At 38.4% G+C, this 20151-nt stretch overlaps 1 protein-coding gene across 3 annotated transcripts in view; it reads right to left on the bottom strand.

The window, feature by feature from the left end:
- ERI1 (exoribonuclease 1) overlaps window positions 1–19864 on the bottom strand; it is a 47470-nt gene extending 27606 nt beyond the window's left edge. Inside the window, exons 1-5 of one of the 3 annotated variants that reach the window (XM_053578752.1) lie at window positions 19573–19864; window positions 9866–10044; window positions 6503–6713; window positions 2884–2967; window positions 965–1074 (exon numbers count right to left, since the gene is read on the bottom strand). In XM_053578752.1, coding sequence (XP_053434727.1) covers window positions 965–1074; window positions 2884–2967; window positions 6503–6713; window positions 9866–10044; window positions 19573–19680 — 692 coding nt within the window. In that variant the 5' untranslated portion in view covers window positions 19681–19864. Of the gene's footprint in view, window positions 1–964; window positions 1075–2883; window positions 2968–6502; window positions 6714–8389; window positions 8459–9865; window positions 10045–19572 lie in introns of those variants that run through there. The other 2 variants (XM_053578753.1, XM_053578754.1) reach the window with 2 other exon arrangements.
- Window positions 19865–20151: the final 287 nt, after the last annotated feature.

Raw genomic sequence — 20151 nt, forward strand, 5'->3', positions numbered from 1 at the left:
AGTTGATTAGGATTTTCTTCCATAACCTTATGGCACTATGGTCTAGAGCTGCCCTAATATAATGTCTATAATCCTTGTTTTAATCTTGCTGATATTCCCATTCAACCCTTCATTTAACAAATGCTTTTTGAACATACATTTTGAGCTTAGCACCGCCAATAAGCACATGGAAAACTACCAGGCAGCAAAAATCCTTTACTCTGAATGGATTTTTAATTTTCTTGCAAAAATAAATGTTATATTCATGAAGATTAGAAATCAGAATATATGGTCAGAAGTGAACATAAATGGTACATACATATCATATAGGCCAGCAGTTCTCAACCTGTGGGTTGTGACACACGTGAACTGTATTAAAGGGCTGTGGCACCTTTAGCCACTGGTATAGTAAGATTTCAATGTGAGAAAAAAGATCAATGTGATTTGGCATGTAAGGATAAAACATAAGGTGGGCTTTGAATAATGGTAAGAAAGTACTCAAGAAAGGGAATCTTTCAGTTGAGAGGGAAGTGTAAATAACTCAGAGAAAAGGTAAAGCATGTGAATTATGGGCCAGCCTGACCACAGTGAAGAGGAATAACGGCAGGAAAGCAGGCTGGGCGGGCAGGGAGGTGAAATGAGGGAGCCCTCAAGGCCAAGCTGAGGTGTTTGGGTGTTTCTGAGCAAGGAGATGTCACGATAAAACAGTGCTTCGGGAAAGTTCTTTTAGCTTTGCACATTAAATTTGTCTTTCTCTAGTCCTCCAGTCCTGGAACAGACTGTTGTCACTGCTTTCCTTTCTCTCTTTCAACTCTAGGATTCAAAATTCAAGCAGGAATAGAAAATGTGAAAGGAAAAACACTGTCCCCTGCAGGAGGACTCTAGGACCTTTAATAAATAATATGCTGTGGTTATTCTAAAAGTTAAATGAATATGGATATCTTTAATCTTAAAAGGTATATAAATTATTTTCCTAAATACTTACCCATCTGTTAATATGCAATATTTATACTTTGTTCCTAACTCCTTCAGTTTCATCCAGTCAATTACTTTTTTTAGTACCTGAGGGAAGGTATCAGCTCTGTCTACCTGATCCTGAGGATAGAAAAGTAAAATACATAAAAATCATGATTGTAGTTACATGTAATCCTACAAAATACCCAGACATAAGTTGGAGGAAAACGGTATGAAAAAGACTTATTTCTGACGTTTTAAACTTATGATTTCCTTGGCTTAGACCCACCTAAAGCTTCATTTTTTAAGACAATTAAAAATTATTTATAGCATAGTATTAAGAAATGTTTTCCTTCTTTTTTTTTTTTTTTTTAAGAGACAGAATCTCACTTTGTCACCTTTGGTAGAGTGCTGTGACATCACAGCTCATAGCAACCTCCAACTCTTGGCCTTAGGTGATTCTCTTGCCTCAGCCTCCCAAGTAGCTGGGACTACAGGTGCCTGCCACAATGCCCAGCTATTTTTTTTGTTGTTGTTGCAGTCTGGCCAGGGCTGGGCCACAGGTGCCACCCAAGAAATGCTTTCAACTAAAGTACATAATTCTTCCAAAATTAAGATGTAAGATCATCTCCAACAGTTTTCTTTTTACAGATCTCAACTTAGATGATTAGGGACTCTACAGAATGAAGAAAAGGGAAAACTCTTCTAACCTGAAAGCCACAGCCCCTTCAGTGGTTTTTCCATCTCAAGCCTCACACCTTTCCCCACACACACTACACTACACACTGCTGTCAGAGTGACTTCCTGAATTGTACACGTAAACCTCATCCATCGCATTATTCTCCTATTTAGAGTACTTCACTCTCCAGGGTGTTCGGGATAAAGATATATAAGACCCTTCATGATCGGGCTTGCCTCTGCCTCTCTATACCATTGTCTTACAGCCCAAACACATCTGAACCATCCTGAACAACTCGTAGTCTGGCTGTTTCACACCTGTTTCTTCTCTTCCTACTTATCTACCATAACTCAAAGTTCACCAACTTGAAGAAGCTTTTTCCAAGACAGCTTTTCCCTCGGTCACCTATGGAAGCCCTTTTTATGGATGTCCACAACACCCTGACAAAAGACTCACTCGTTAGTCTTTCTAACCATACTCTGACCACTGGTATAGTCTGTCCATTCTCCTCAGGTTCAGACCGTAAGTGAGCTGAGCTCAGACTGATTTGACAGTCTCTGTATCCCGAGCACTTTAGCTTATATTATAGTAAGCACTCAAATTTGAGTACAGTGAATGAATAAAGGACTAAATAAATGAACAAAAGGCCTATCACATTAGAATATAACCCTAGGCGGTAGGAGGAAGGGCATATGGCAGGATTTCACCAAATGTGCACAATGTGAGGGTATTCGGCACACCAGCATGTTGAGGATGAAGGGCTCAACTACAACTTGAACTCTACCTTAGAATTGAAAACAATGTAACCTAATTTGTACCCTCATATTAATTTGGGGGAAAAAAAAGGAATACATCCCAAAATCAAAGACAAAAAAAAAAAAAAAAGCTATATACAGGATGGACATAAAGTTCATATGCAATTTACTATTTTAAACTATTTTAAATTGCACACGAACTTTATGCCCACCTTGTATAAAATCAGATTGTAACTAGGCAGATTCTAAAACTTATTTCCAAGTTCAGTATGATAACATTTGCCTAATGTTTCATTTTACAAATGAAATCCTTAAGATTATTACAATTCCTTAAAAGGCTGAAAAGAATGTTACCAGGTGTAAAATATGCTTTTATATTTTTTAAATATTAGACTATGAGAGATCCTTACCAAGTAAGGAAAGTATTGCATTAACTTAGGACAATAATTTTTTAAAACTATTAAGAACAATCTCAAATCTCCCAAGCTCTAGAGAGAATAAAAAACAAATTTTAACCTGAGTAATTCCCGTAAGACTGATGCAGAAATCAGAAAGTTGCGTGTTAATCTCTGGTCTTACATACTGCTGAAACGTATCTTCCTACAAGGGAAGAACAGGAGGTTAGAGTACTTTCCATAACCCAAGATACATGACACGTGACAACTTTGGTCATCCCAGTTTGCAGGTGCTCATGGCACAGACCCATCTAAAGTTTTTTTTTTTTTTTTGCAGTTTCTGGCCAGGGCTGGGTTTGAACCCACTACCTCCAGCATGTGGGGCCGGTGCCCTACCCCTTTGAGCCACAGGCGCCGCCCCCATCTCAAGTTTTTAACCATAATTCCCCACTCCTCGAACCACTCTAATTTTAAAATTAAAAAAAAAAAAAGTCTTCTAACTTTAAATATTTTAAGATAAAGCAAATGTCTAAAAGCAAGCCTTCAACCCAAAATTTACATAAACATTCCTAAGGAACAAAAAGTTGATTATTTACAGTATTTTAAACTATAAAGCCTGTTAATGCACCTATTTTAAGATCCTAAGAGTTTTTAAAATGATAAATTCCTTTTTAAAAATGCCAGTCTTCAGTTATAATAAATTAGCTCTAAGTTACTGCTTTCTCATTTACTCCAGGATAGTCTTTATTTTCAACTGAACTAAATTCTGAATAGTCAAAATTTAACTATAAGGTGTATCAGTTTCAGGGCTGATAATACTACATTTTTATAGCAATTTTTAACCTCTTCAGGAAGCTTCTGTGCTGGCCTTCTTATTTTATGCTCTCAACTCTGAGGCCGGGACAGTCATCATCAGGCTCAGATCTCTAACTGCTTCTGCCCCCAGCCCAATACTGCCTCCCTAAACCACAATACACTGAGTAGTCACCTTTTAATGAAGGAGGACAATTTCAAAGCCTAAAGATTTAAAAGTAGCAACTGTTAATCTGGGGCAGATATGGAGAAAAAGACAGAATATTCTTTGTGGCAGAAGACTACAAAATTAAGTAAAGTACATGATTACACTTCCCAAGAAATTCTTTCTACACACTAACCTATTAAGGAGCTACCCTATAAATGGTTGCTAAGAACTGTAAAAGGGCACAAGTAAACAAAGAACACTTAAACTTCAAAAGTCAGATGCTCTTTACTTACCATATTGAAAAATTCCACATAATTGACTATCATAGACAAATGAAGTCTATACCCTTTTAAGTATCAATACTTTGTTCTACAATTTTAAACAAAGACTTTTCAAAAATATTTTTCAGTTTCCTTTACCATTACAATTAAGTAATACTAAATATAACAAATATTTCTGAAAAAGGAGGGGAGGAAATCAGGCAGCAAGACTTCTTTCTAGAAAGACAACTACCGCCAAAGCCCCAGGAAATGGGTGCAGCGTGCCTGGCATTTCTGACAAACAACAAGCAGGTCGTAGTGGCTGGAGGGGAATGAGGAAAATATTAACAACTGAGGGAGCAATCAAAGGTAGCAAGAGGCCAGATCCTAACACAGCTTTTACTCCAAGTTAAATGGGAGTTTTGAACAGAGAAGTGAAATGATCTCACTTATATTTTGAAAGGATTGCTTTGCCCACCATGTTGAGAACTGGCTGTAGAAGGACAAGGATAGTAACGGAGACCAGCTAGACGGCAAATGCAGTAAAACAGACACAAAATGGGTGGGGCTCAGATGAGAGGCAGAGCAGTTCAGCCAAGAGGCTGGGTTCTTTTATATTTTGAAGACAAGGCCTTCTGGTCTAGATATGTGAGATGATAGAAACAGAGGAGTCAAAAATGACTCCGAGGTTTTCAAACCTAGCAATGAGAGGGTCAGAATTAGAAAAGAGTTATCATCACCTGGGCTATAGAAGGTTGAAGATAGAATAGGCTAGGGTTAATTTCAAGTTAGGACAGGTTAAGATGTCTGCTTAGATGTTCAAGTAGAGATGTCAAATAAGCAATCTGGATTTGGAACAGAGGTGCAGGCTGGAAATAACATACTTGAAAATTATCAGCACAGAGATAGTTTAAAAGCTACAGAATTAGATGAGACCATCAAAGGAGAGGGTGCGTACAGAGGAGTTGGGATTGAGCTCTGGGGCACCTGACGTTAGAAAGCTAAGAAGAGGATCCAGCAAATAAAACTGCAAAGGGGGAACTCAATAAAGATAAAGACAAGTTAAGAACAAGATGTATTTGGAACAAAAAAAATGTTTCAAGAAGAGTAGTCAATTTTACCAGGACTTAGGTAAAAGTCAAAGATAATGTTGGTAAGAGATTTTAGTGGAGTGATGGGACTGAATACATGGCATAATTTAATTGAATGAAAACCTACAGTGGCATGGGTTTAAAAGAGAATGGGAGAAAAGGAAACAGAAACCTATGTATAGTAACTTATTTGAAGAATCTTGTTCCATAAAAAGGAACAAAGAAACTGTGTTCCTGGCAGTGCAGTGGGATGAAGTGCAGGTTTTTTATGGTGTGAAAAACAACATGTTTGATGTGATGAAAACATACAGTAGTAAGCAATTAATCATAATATATGAGGAGGAACTGCTGGAGCTATCTCCTTGAGTAAGAGAGAGGAAGTAAAATCTAGTGAGTTATACAAGATTATTGCATTCAAAGTTGCCATTTTTCCTTTTATTAACCTTTAATCTGCTTTGGACAAGGAAATTGTGGAAACAGTCTGGTTAAGAATATAATTAAAAGAGGCTTTGAATAGCACAAAGAAAAATCTATATACTTCAATGCACAAAAACTTTTTATACTTACTTTTAGTGGGTTAGTGGCAATTGAGCCTATCACAGAAGTGACTTCTGAGTAGATGGTATGTTACAGTAATATATCCTTGCTAGGCAAACAGTATTGTATGTATTTCAGGGTATTCCTGCCATGACTTCCTGAACGAATAATGAACTAATAACATGTATCTGAAGTATACATATTTCAATTAAAATTAAAAAAATTAGCCAGGCATTGTGGTGGGCATGTACAGTCCCAGCTACTCAGGAGGCTGAGGCAGGAGGATCACTGAAACCCATGAGTTTGACATTGCTGTGAGCTAGTTTGATGCCACTGCACTTCACCACGGGCAACAGTGAGACTCTGTCTCAAAAAGAAAAAAAAAGGCATACATACTATTAATATATAGTTTAGAAACCAAAGTTATATGAGCTATATTCTCCCCCATAAACTTTCTATCAGAAAGATGGCCAGTTCTAGGTTAAAAAATGATTTCTGTAAACTATCACCCTTAGAGATCAGAGTCCAGATGGCCATGGCCATGGTTCTCTATCCTGTCAGGGTTCTGCCACAGAACATCTTAGAATCTCTGGGACTAGAGACAGACTTAGTATATTTTTTTCCTCCCAGGGGATTTTCACATCCTTCCAGATGTTCTAAACAGATATAAAAAACACTGTAATTTCAGGTCCTGGGAAATAAGAGTTGCATTCTCTAAAATTGCTTTTTTATAGCTTTTCTGTTAATCAAGCTGATAAAAAGTTCACAGCAAGAAAAGAGACCTACTTCAGAATTCTAATTCTAGCTAAATCATCAAATAAGGTCCTCTACCTTACTACTGAAAATACCTCACTACTTAAAAATAAAATCAAAATGTAACAATCTACTTACTATTTCTAAGGTATGTGTATTCAATAAAACAACAGGAAACTCAATTATTTCATGTATGAACTCAGGTGGGTTACCCTCTTCACAAGTGGCTTCAAAGTCAATAATACAAATGTAGTCATAATAACCGTCAGCACAACTGCTCTCTTTCAACATCAGCTTCTGCTTCTTGTAATAGTTTTTCAGCCTCTTCTTTAGTACATCCTTTACTCCTCTAAGCAAAAGAAGAATAAAATTTACTTGTAGGTATATTTTATAGTCAAAAATCAGAACTCTTACCTGCTGGCACTGGGTTGAACACTGACAGTCACAGCGTAATTTAGCAAAGGCTAGCTAAAATAAATGTAAGGAAAGCAAGACTCAAACCGAAGTTAGCAAAAGAACTAATTAAAATAGAACAACATAACATCAACTTTTTCCTTCATAAGTAACTTTCCATTTTGGTAGTATACCACAGTATTTTCTCCCATATATACTGGTATTGCAAACCATAAACCTTGTCAGCATACATCACCAACACAGCCATGTTTCCTTATACAGTAAGATAACATAAATGATACAAATGCTGAAATTAACACTGAATTGTTCTACTGGTCAAAATATAAATTTCAGAATGTAATTAATTCTGGTAAAATTGAACATATCATGCTACTTTTTTTTTCCCCCTTTGGCTTTTGAGGTTAAACAACTCAAAAAATCCATACAAATATGAAAGCATTATGAGCCTAGTGTATAAAGTTGCATGTCTATTGGCTACTTAACGAAAAAAGCTAATGTAGAAACTACTCTACAGCCAACGTGTCCACAGGAACATAATACTTAGTAGGTTCTTAAATGGAAATAGAACAGGATTTAAGGAATTTCACTATTACTGACAGCTTTAAAATACACATTCCACAAATGGAACAGGAGGGAAAAACAAAAAGTCCACCTACATAAATAATAATGGTTGGTAAGGGTGATCCCTTTCTTCAAATAGTATGAATTTCTTCAAAAAATTAAGAAGTTACAACTAGTGTTCAGGCTCCCTTCTGTGCTACTTGGCTGAATCGTAGATTGGCTTGCAAGTACAAAATCAAAATGTAACAATCTACTTACTATTTCAAGCTCCCTTCTGTGCCACTTGGCTGAATCTACACTGAATCATATTACCGCTGAATCTACACTGAATCATATTACCAAGTGAAAGTACAAGGATCTATTCTAAATTATAATTAATGCGTAGTTCCAAATAAGGCATTTTGGTCGTATCACTCATTAGTTGAAAAATTTTTTAAATCTTTCCTTTTACTTTTTAAACTACCATATAAGGACTGAAAAGGAATCCCACTCATGAAAACACTGATAATCACCAGTTAGCTGTTGTAAGACAAAATGTCCTAATATGCGTATTTGCTTGTGATTTTCCAAATTACAAAACCCTGGGGGGAGAAAAACCCTTAACCCCTTTCGTATTAAGGTACTGAGTGACCTCTATGGCATGTGACAGTTTCAGATTACTTTGTCTTAATTTCTTTTCCTTGTTTCTTTTTTGAGAAACTGTATTTACTAAAAGGTTGCCTGCAAACCTAATGGAAGCACAAACATATAACCCTATAGTTGTTCTGGCTAGAAACCTACCATCTTTAACATCTCCCTTGCTCCTCCAAACACTCACCATTTTACCCAATTCCAACTCAGCATAATTATTCAGAATCTGGTTTTCTTTAATTCTGTTACAGCTCCCATTATGTTTCTACAATACAACAAATGCCTCCACTATCACAGCCTTCAACTGATTCTTTAACTTACTTGAGAACTGAGCACTAATGCCAATTTCTTGCTTAAATATCCTTAACGGATCCCTTCCACTTACAAGGTAATAAAGATTACAGTAAAGAGTTCCCTTACCACCTGGCTACAATCTATCTCTTCAACATCACCCTCGAATGTTTCTGGAGTACACTATATACCACAGACAAAACGTATTCCGTAAGCCACGGCCTGATTATGTGGTACTGTTGTGTTCTGTAACTTTGGTTACACAACAGCTGAAAACAAGATCATGTAGCAGAAAACATACAAACAGGAATTTTAATTGTAAAATCTTTTTGCCTGAAATACCCTCCCTCCCTTTTCTAGTTGGCACAATTCAAATGTCACCTTCCTGAATTCCTGACAGATACTGTCCTCTGTACTCTCATGCTGTATGTGGCCAGACCTTTAATACAGCACGGTCTACTCTGTACTGTGGTTACTAGTTTGTGTGTTTTCCCAAAAGACTAAGATTCCAAAGTGGGGAACATATCTGTATTTACCTTTATAACTTGAATGACTAGTGTACAGCTTAGAATTCAACACAGGCTTGTTGAATAAATGTATAAACATACATATAGATCTCTAGCTCCCATGCAAGCCAGGAGTAAGCAACTGATCTTCACACCTGGGAAGGACAAAAATTCTGCTCAGAAAATCTTCTGTAGGCTACAGGTTATATACCTTTATGGGAAAAATGGGGTCAAAATTTTCTTCACAAATTATGATACAGACAACCTAGAAGGGAAAAAAATATATATTTGTGCTCTTTTGAAAAGCAGTGAAGCTCTATTTTATAGCAAAAAGGAGAATAAGTATAGCAATAAGAGAGTAAGTATTCAGGGATGCCCTGGAACAATTCGAGTTTTCACCCATTACGTAAGGTCAATTATTTCTTAATGTCTGGCAGTCTTATTGTTTATCAAAAATCTATATATTTTTCTGGACTCCAAAACTTATTCCTACCCCATGACCCAAGTCAAAGTAAAGTGTAAAGTGACTTGTTTTGTAAAAAAAAAATTACTAAACATTTAGGTGTATGTATATCTCATTAAAAATACACATACACCTGACTAAGCTGCACTGTTTTCTCATTCAATATACAGTTACACATAACACAATCATTCTGTTAGAAATTGAAACAAAAAAAACTTCCTAGTACTGTAAGTGAAGACGTTTTTAAATTACTGTACCTTATTTCAAAGAAACCCTCTTTATAAAAATAGTACATGTGGCCAAAAGGAAGTAAGAAAGAAAAATAGTCAATCTCGTTAATTCATTAACTAAATGAGCAACTAAAAAAATTAATAACACATTTGTTATGAGATAGATACTATTATACATTGTTGGTAGATCATTATAGTATTTATAGACTTCGACTCAGCAGTCCTGTCATCTAAAAGACTAACCAGAATCAATCACAGATATAACTCATATATAAGAATATAAATTATAGTTATTTGAATTGTTAAGAACGGAGTATTACAGAGTCTTTTTATTTTTCGCTGTTTTTAAAATTTTCTGAAAGGAGCATGTACTTCTTTTATAATTTTTAAGTTACTTTTTAATTACCTGGTTTCAAGCTTGAATTCTGAAAGTTTAGCTCTGAGTTCTTCCTTGCTCATTCTATTTATACAACCATTCGTAATAGCAATCTCTTTGTAAACTGGGTCACTAAAATCACTTGTATTGGTGGTAATGAAGGTAGATCCTTTTGTTTCTTGGGCATCAGATCTACATTGTTGCCTTTTCTATAAAAAAAAAAAAAGGATAGTTTATAATTAATACAAACAGATTTAAAAATTCAAACTCCTGAAGCCTCTTCACGCTCATGTTTGATGAAAAGTGTCCACTGTAGCTCCCAGAGGGAGGACCGGGTAGGAAGAAGGAAGGTGTGTCTCCAAGACAATCTGTTCTGCTCTATGCTGAGTCATGAGCTTCCTTGCAGGAACAAAGCTAAGTGAAAAGAGCTAGTGCTGGGTGTCACAGCCACCTTGTTACAAAGCCCAGCTGACCAGTTTACTAGCAGCATGACCTACTAGGGTAATTATTAGCTACTGATCTTTAGGTTCCTTATCTATAAAGTACAGTTGTCACAAATGCTATATGGCATTTGGTAATAGTAAATAATACCTGGACAGAATTATTACAGGATTAAATGAGATTATGTGTATCAGTCTCCTAATATCATACCCACAATAGCTATTTATAAATAATAACTTTGCTTATTAACATCACAAGTTGTAGAACAGACATTTCACAAACAATATTCTAATATTTACAAGTAGACCAATTTTAAAATAAGCTTTCACAACTTTATACATATGGGTCAGTGACTTCTTGAGAATTATTTTTTTTTTAAACAGTCTCACAGAAAAAGCCTTTGATAATATCCAACATCCTTTCATGATCAGAACTGTTAAGAAAATAGGCACAGAAGGGACATTTCTTAAACTGATAGAGGCCATTTACAGCAAACCCACAGCCAATATCATATTGAATGGTGTAAAATCGAAAACATTTCCACTCAGATCAGGAAGGAGGTAAGGATGTCCACTGTCTCCACTGCTATTTAACATAGTAATGGAAGTCTTAGCTATGGCAATCAGGCAAGAGAAGGTGATCAAGGGCATCCAAATAGGGTCAGAGGAGATTAAACTATCGCTCTTTTCCACACCTGGAAAATCCCAGGGACTCAACTTCAAAACTCTCAGAAGTGATCAAGGAATACAGCAGTGTCTCAGGATACAAAATCAATACTTAACAAGTCAGTAATACGCCAACAATAGTCAAGCTGAAAAAACAATCAAGGACTCTATTCCTTTTACAATAGTGCCAAAGACGATGAAATATCTGGGAATTTACCTAACAAAGGATGTGAAAGATCTCTATAAAGAGAACTATGAAACTCTGAGAAAAGAAATAGTTGAAGATGTTAACAAATGGAAAAACATAACTTGCTCATGGCTGGGTAGAATCAACATTGTTAAAATGTCCATACTACCCAAAGCAATCTACAGATTTAATGCAATCCCTATTAAGCACCATTGTCATACTTTAAAGAACTTGAAAAAATAGAACTTCATTTTATATGGAATCAGAAAAAACGTCGAATAGCAAATACCTTATTATTTTTTCAAAAATAAGAACAAATCAGGAGGTAACACATTACCAGACTTCAGGCTACACTATAAATCTATAGTGATCAAATCAGCATGATACTGGCACAAAAACAGCAGTAGATTTATGGAACAGAATGGAGAACCAAGAGAGGAACCCAGCTGCTTATAGTCATTTGATCTTCAACAAGCCTCTCAAAAATATTCAGTGGGGGAAAGACTCCCTATTTAACAAACGGTGCTCAGTGAACTGGCTGAAGACCTGCAGAAGACTGAAACTGGACCCCCACCTTTCACCATTAACAAAAACTGATTCTCACTGGATAAAAGATTTAAACTTAAGACATGAAACTATAAAAATACTAGAAGAAAGTGCAGGGGAAACACTTGCAGAAATTGGCCTGGGAGAATATTTTATGAGGAGGAACCCCCGGGCAACTGAAGCAACACCAAAAATACATTACTGGGATCTGATCAAATTCAAAAGTTTTTGCACAGCCAAGAGCACAGTAAGTAAAGCAAGCAGACAACCTTCAGAATGGGAGATTTTTGTAAGTTATGCTTCTGACAAAGGCCTGATAACTAGAATCTACAGATAACTCAAACTAATCAATAAGAATAAATAAACCCATTTCTATGTGGGCAAGAGACTTGAACTGAAACTTCTCTGATGAAGACAGGCGCATGGCCTACAAACACATGAAAAAATGCTCATCATCCTAATCATCAGAGAAATGCAAATCAAAACCACTTTGAGATATCATCTAACTCCAGTAAGATTAGCCCACATCACAAAATCCCAAAACAACAGATGTTGGCATGGATGTGGAGAGAAGGGAATGCTTCTACACTGCTGGTGGGAATGCAAGCTAATACGACCTTTTTGGAAAGAAGTTTGGAGACACTCAAGGAACTAAAAGTAGACCTACTGTTAGATCCTGTAATTCCTCTACTAGGTAGATACCAGATGATCAAAAATTATTTCACAACGAAGACATTTGCATCAGAATGTTTATTGCAGCCCAATTCATAATAGCCAAGACATGGAAACAGTCCAAGTGCCCATCAGCACAATGAATGGATTAACAAATTGTGGTATATGTACACCATGGAATACTATGCACCCACAAAAAGATGGAGACTTCACATCTTTTGTTTACCTGGATGGAGCTGGAACATATTCTTCTTAGTAAAGTATCTTGAGAATGGGAAAAAAAAAGTATCCAATGTACTCAATACTACTATGAAATCAATATATAACCACCTACACACTTACACGAATGGCAAAACATAACTATAGTCCAGAAAATAGAAAGGAAAGGGGGGAGGAGAGGGAGGATATGGGAAGAGGGAGGGTATATGGGGGGACCTCACCTAATGTGCATAATGCAATGGTGTATTTCAAAACTATTAAGAAATGAGTATAATTGTGATGGATGTGTTACTTAGCTCAATGTAAACATTTCACATTGTGTATCGAAGCAGTACCCTGGACCCCATAAATGCATCAATGTACAAAGTTATGATTTAATTAAAAAAAAAATACAGAGTCTCACTCTGTCACCCTGGGTAGAGTGCCCTGGCATCATAGCTCACAGCAACCTCAAATTCTTGGGCTCAAGCGATCCTCTTACTTCAGTAGCTGGGACTACAAGTGTGTGCTACCACACCTGGTTAGTTTTTCTATTTTTGGTAGAGACAGGTTCTCCCTCTTGTTAAGGTGGGTCTTGAACTCCTGGGCTCAAGCAATCCACCCACCTCAGCCTCCCAAAGTACTAGATTACAGGAGTGAACCACTGTGCCCGGCCTCCTAAGAATTTTTTAACCTGACTTCGTTTCATAAAGTTAACAAAAATTGTCTAACACAAAAGCAAAATGAACTGCAAGTCTAATTCAAAAACTCCCTGGTACTAAAGCAAAAGGAGATGTATTCAGTTTTACAACTTACAATTTCTCAGAGTTACAGTCATACCATTTATTCAGAACTATAATGTTACTATTTATAGATCTTTTTTCTTAAACTAAAATCTGCTAAGAAAAAAAATAACTCAATTTTGTTATCTCCATAAGTAGTACAGAATTACTAATATGTTGTTACAAAGAATTGCTTATAAGTTAATTATTTTCCACATGCAATGTTACAAATATTAGCTATGTTCCAGAATTTTCAAAAATACTTCGATGCTGTAGCCTGGAATTGTGGCGGGTGCCTATAGTCCCAGCTATTTGGTACTGGGAGGCTGACGCAAGAGAATTGCTTATGCCCAAGAGTTTGAAGTTGCTGTGAGCTGTGACGCCATAGTACTCTACCAAGTGACATATAGTGAGACTCTGTCTCAAAAAAAAAAAAAAATACCTTGATGCTTACTATTAATCCCTATTAAAGCTTGATAATTTAGTCATAATATACATTGTTCCCAGGTAAACTTTAATTACTGATTTGAGAGAGAAAACCATGGAAAACCATGCAGTCCCTGACTTAGAAGTAATCTTGATAGTTCAGGAACTATTTCTCACTCTAAGCTTATAATTCATGATAGGTATGATGCCACAGGACTTAAGAATCCCATCCCCTTTAAGGAAAGGGTCAGCAATTCCACGGAGTAAACTGTCCATAAATTGAAGAATACCTACATTGAAACTTCCTGTTAACAAATGTTTAAAAGAAACATTACATTAACAGTTTGATGAGAATATTTCAGATTGTATATGAAACCCGCACATTGTACCCCTTGATTGCACTAATGTACACAGCTATGATTTAGCAATAAAAATGAATAAATTAAAAAAATAAAAAAATAATTAAAAAAAGAAAGAAACATTACATTGCTCTTTGACCAAGAAAATAAATAGCTTTCAATAACAAATTTATAATAGCTCTTTGTCTACTTTATCATTAACATTCATTCAGGATATGTGGCAGGCGCCTGTAGTCCCAGCTACTTGGGAAGCTGAGGCAAGAGAATCGCCTAAGCCCAAGAGTTTGAGGTTGCTGTGAGCTGTGACTCCACAGCACTCTACTGAGAGCAACATAGTAAGACTCTGTCTCCAAAAAAAAAAAAACCTTACTCAGGATAATTTATCCTTTGTCTTTAAACTTACACTGAAATTCAAGCTTCACCTTCAGTCTGATTAAAATTTAGGTCAATATTAATTAACATTCTATCTACCAAAACAGATGTCTCAGTTAACTGAAGGAGATTTTCTCTTTAGATAAATCTTTTGGCTGATTCATTTGTTGATTCTTAATCTAAAACTATAGCTACAAAAATTACCCACAAGTAACACTTAGGCCTCTTCTAGATATGCTGCAGTCACATTACTGCTATGGATTTGCTTCCTCTCATAGGCCTAACCCCAGCCCTCTTCCTTCAGTGACTCTCTGGATACAGCCAGAGAGTCACTGTTCTGGTCCAGTTCTCAATGATCAGTGTCTCCTCCCAAATTTCACATTTGCCTAATGGTTCCCCAAGAAGGATGTATAATGTTGTAAAAGCTTATTTTAAAACTGGTCCACTTAGACAATCCACTAAGAAACAGAAAGAAGATATTAAAAAGTCTACATTATTGTTAATCTGCAAAAACCCAAAATTAGTTTAACAAATTAATACAACTGGCACTAACACCTATCCTATTTCTATGCCCATCTGTCAAGTGTCACAAACAGTACTGGACATATGAGAAAAGAATCCCATGATATGAAGTGGAATATTCACTTTCACAGAACTGACATTTTACAATTTTTTATGTGTCTAATTAAGTTGATGAAGGATTTTATATTATTTCAAGAGAATATTTTATATTCTAGAAAAAAGCCATGAAAATCTATTACACCAAAGAGAGTTTTGGGATCTTGTGACAAAGTACTCTGAAGTGATGAATTACGTATTTTCTCTTACAAAAAGACAGCGATGGAGCTCAGAAACAAATAACCTCAAAATAGGGTGCTACGGCTTGCTAAAGTGAAGGAGCAGGCAGACTCAAGGTCTTTAACTCAGCCCATCACTTCCACCACCAACTCTCCCAAAGCCAGGATACTAGGCCCTCAATTTCCTTTATCTGCCTGAAGTCCAAACCCAACAAAATGAACAACTGTTTTTTAATTGCTCTCCCAGTAAAAGAGAATGCAATCATACCCATACAGGCTCTTTCATACCCAGCTCAGGCTCATTCAGACTCCAATGAGAACTATTTACAAGTTAATCTCTGTTCCCAGATTCATTTATTCTCCCTAGTAATACTTTATTGCCACTCAACAGAACTCCCCTCTCCCATAACAGTTTTCCAAGGCTTCTGAACCTCACTGGAGAGTAATCAATCACTCGGCTGTTCTCCCCATGTATACCTTAACAAAATTTGAATTCTCGGCTCGGCACCGAAGCACAGTGGTTACGGCGCCAGCCACATACACTAAAGGTGGCGGGTTCGAACCTAGCCCGGGCCAGCTAACCAACAACGACAACTGTAACAAAAAATAGCCAGGCCTACTTGGGAGGCTGAGGCAAGAGAATTGATTAAGCTCAAGAGTTTGAGGTTGTTGTGAGCTATGACACCACGGCACTCTACCAAGGGCGATATAAGTGAGACTCCGTCTCAAAAAAAAACAACAAAATTTGTATTCTCTTTCTCCAACTAATCCATCTTTTGTGAGTTGATTTTGCAGCAAAACTTCAGAGGGTGAAGGAGAAGTTTTCCCTAAGCTCCCACAAGGGGTATTCCAAAACTGCTATCCTTTCCTTATTGGGAAGGAGACTGTAGTTTGAGCTTCATTTTTTTTTTTTTTTTTATAGACAGGGTCTCATTCTATTGCCCAGGTAGATATACTGGCATCATCATAGCTCACCGCAACCTCAAACTCCTGGGCTCAAGACATCCTCTTGCCCCAGAAGCTGGGTTTACAGGCACATTTCACCCATCCCTGGCTGATTTTGCTGTTTTTTAGAGACAGGGTCTTGCTCTTGCACAGGCTGGTCTGGAACTCCTTTTTGGCCTCAAGTAATCCTACATCCTTGGAGTCCCAAAATGCTAGGCTTACAGGAGTGAGCCACTGAACCCAGCCTAGAATTTTTTTTTGTTGTTTGTTTTTTGTAGAGACAGAGTCTCACTTTATGGCCCTCAGTAGAGTGCCATGGCATCACACAGCTCACAGCAACCTCCAACTCCTGAGCTTAAGCGATTCTCTTGCCTCAGCCTCCCAAGTAGCTGGAGTACAGGCGCCTGCCACAATGCCCAGCTATTTTTTGGTTGCAGTTCAGCCGGGGCCGGGTTTGAACCTACTACCCTCAGTATATGGGGCCGGCGCCTTACCAACTGAGCCACAGATGCCGCCCAAGAAATTTTTTTTTTAATTTGCTTTTTTTTTTTTTTGGTAAAGAAACAGGGTCTCATTTTGCTACCCTGGCTGTAGTGCAGTGCTGATTCACAGGTCGCAACGTAGCATACTACAGCTTCAAATTCCTGGGATCAGCCTCCCAAGTAGCTGAGGCTGCAGACTCAGGCAGAATTTTTGTTGTTGTGTTAAATAACCACAATCTGAAAATATTTTAACAATAAGGTAGAAAGTAATTGCTTATGGGAAAAAAAACCCTTTTTCTGGACAGAGAACATTTTGAAAACAGATATTTTCGAAACGTTTTCATTATTTTGTTACCCCCAAATTCTTAATAATCTATTTGAAAAAGAAAAGAAAACCTGTACATCTGTGCACTGAAAAAAATTCAGAAATAGAATTTACCTTCATTGAAATTCTTCCAAAAGAAGAGTTTTGATGAAATTTGCACCTACTTGTTAAAAATATAAAAATACAACAGCTTCTATTAATTTACAAAACAACCGACATTGACATAATGGAAATTTACTAATTGAATTCCGATAGAAAGTTTGCTAAACTGGGAAATTGGAAAGAAAAATTGTATAATCATTAAGAGCATGCAACAATTAAGTTTTTAATAAATATGAGTCATTAAAACTAATTTGGACAGAGACTCAGACTTTCAGTAGGTATAAGTTTCAAAACTTTCAGATATAAGACTAGGCAAGGTGGCTCATGCCTGTAATCCTAGCATGCTGGGTGGATTGCCTGAGCTCAAGAGTTCGACATCAGCCTAAGAGTGACGCCTCAACCCTTAAAAAAAGAGAGAGAGATTGCTTGAGCCCAAGAGTTGGAGGTTGCTGTGAGCTATGAAGGCACTCTACCCATGGTGACATCTTGAGACTCTATCTACAAAAAAACAAAACAAAAAAAACTTTCAGATACAGGAGAGTGCGGTGCCTCACACCTGTTCTCCTAGCACTCTGAGAGGCCTAGACAGGAGGATCTCTTAAGCTCAGAAGTGTGAGATGAGCCTGAGCAAGAAAGACCCCATCTCTACTAAAAAACAGAAAAATTAGCCAGGTGTTTGGGCCAGTGCCTGTAGTCCCAGCTACCTCTGAGGCTGAGGGAGGAAGATTGCTTGAACCCTGGAGAGTGAGGTTGCTGTGAGCTATGATGATGCCATAGCACTCTAGCCAGGATGACAAAGTGAGACTAGGTCTCAAAACAAGCAAAGAAACAAACCAAATCCAATCCTTTCGGATACAGGGTGGCCATAAAGTTCTTTTGCAAATTGCATAATGAAGTAGATTCAAACACTCTTCTCTGACTAAAAACAAGCTTGAACATTATTACTTTGTAATGTTATTGACCTCAGACTGAAGAGGAAGGTGGGGTGGTGGAGTATCTCTTTATGGAGAGGGGAAGTCCAAGGCCTCTTTGAAAGTAACAAGAAAATGAGGTAACTACGTAAAGGTCCAGAGTAAGGACATGCAGAGAACAAGGAACACACAAAGACCTTTAAGGAGACATTCTAAAGAACACAACGAAGCAAAAGGCAGAGACACTGAAAGCAAAAGGACAAAATCGTGAAATACAATTATAGGCACCAGTCCAAATTTTTCTATTTTTAGTAGAGACAGGATCTCATTTACAGGGCAGCAAATCTAAGGAGGGAGGCAAACCAAATTCATATTATTAAAAGACACTAGCTGTTCCACATACGTTGACTGCATATGGTAGGAGGGAGAGTTAGGATGCCTCTTGCAAATATACGAGGTGGTCAACATTTATTACTACTAGAAAAAGACCAAAGTTAGCATTCTATTATTTACAATCAACAGCTCTGTCAATCGGTAAAAGATGAATATATTTTTAAAGACTTTCACAATTTTGCCACTGTAACTAGGTTCCATCACTGAGACATTAGAATCATTACGAAAAGGCCTAGTGTGGTGGCTCACACCTGTAATCCCAGCACTTGGGGAGGCTGAGGCGGGCGGACTGCCTAAGCTCAGGAGTTCGAGACCAGCCTGAACCAGAGCGAGATCCCATTTCTACCAAAAATAGAAAAAGTTGGCTCAGCGCCCATAGCTCAGTGGGCAGGGCGCCAGCCACATACACTGAGGCCGGCGGGTTGGAACCCGGCCTGGGCCAGCTAAAATCAACAATGACAACTACAACAAACAACAACAAAAATAGCCAGGTGTTGTGGCGGGCACCTGTAGTCCCAGCTACTTGGGAGGCTGAAGCGTGAGCCCAAGAACTGGACGCTGCTGTGAGCTGTGACGCCACAGCACTCTACCCAGAGCGACACAGTGATACTATGTCTCAAAAAAAAAAAAAAAAAGAAAATCATATACTTTACCTATTTGAGGTAGCAGTGAACGGGCAAAAATCAAAGACGGAGCTCTAACAAATAAGCACAGAGGAAGCAGAAAAGCTGGTATGCAGTTTTAGAATTTAAAAGGAAACCCTTAAGCAATAACAAATCTAGGGCATCTGGGGCGGTTTTCACCTTACCAATTACCGATAAGGACTAAATGGAATAACAAAACACACCAGGGAGCACAAGAGTGAGGGCAGAATTCCCCCTCAAAAGTTGCCAAACCACAGTTCGCAGAACTTCTCGTCCAAACTAAAATTGACTCTTACTCAGGGGGTGATTCGGGCCTGGGGGGCTCGGTGACAACCACCCCGAGCGAAGGCTCTCGGAGCTGCCGACCGGGAAGGCGGCCGGGGCTGGGCTGGAAGGGCAAGCAGGGCTGCGGTCTCTGGGGAAACACCTCGGGAGAAAGGGGAGCCCAGGGCGCGCGGGTCTGACCGGCGGGCGCGGGCCGCCTCCTCACCTCGAAACTGGGATGCTGCGGCTCCTCCCCATACTCCAGCCGCGGCGACTCCTGCTGCCCGGGAGCCACGGCCTCGCCGCTACCCTCTTTGCTCTGTGGAGCCTCCATGCCGGCTGTCACGCCAGCAAAAGCTACCAAGGCCAGACTCTCGCTCACTCGCACTCTCCCAAGCCGGAAAGCCTTGCCTTTCTGGGTTGAAAAATTACCGGGCTCGCGTTCCCGCGGCGGCTGCCACACAAACTCATGCGGACACCTCCCACTTCCGGGAACGTCCGGCGTCCATACGCCGCGCAGGCGCAGTAGGTCGGCGTGCGGAACGCGAGCGCAGCTGCCTGAGAGGAGAGAGGAAGACTCCGAGGGAAGCGCGCGCGGGATGAGGGGGGCGTGCCTCGGCCTGAGGCGAGACGTAAGGGGGAAGCTGCGCGCGCGGGTCTAGGCTTGTCACTGCACTTCCACTAGAATAAATGGTCCTATCGGCATTTCTTGAGAAGGAAAAAGAAAAAGGTGTTATAGAGAAAGATACTTTTTAACCCTAACAAATAACACGCATAAAACAATTTACATTTTCTATAAAAAACC

The sequence above is a fragment of the Nycticebus coucang genome, chromosome 24, assembly GCF_027406575.1.
Source record: "Nycticebus coucang isolate mNycCou1 chromosome 24, mNycCou1.pri, whole genome shotgun sequence".
NCBI classification, from domain to species: Eukaryota; Metazoa; Chordata; class Mammalia; order Primates; family Lorisidae; genus Nycticebus; species Nycticebus coucang.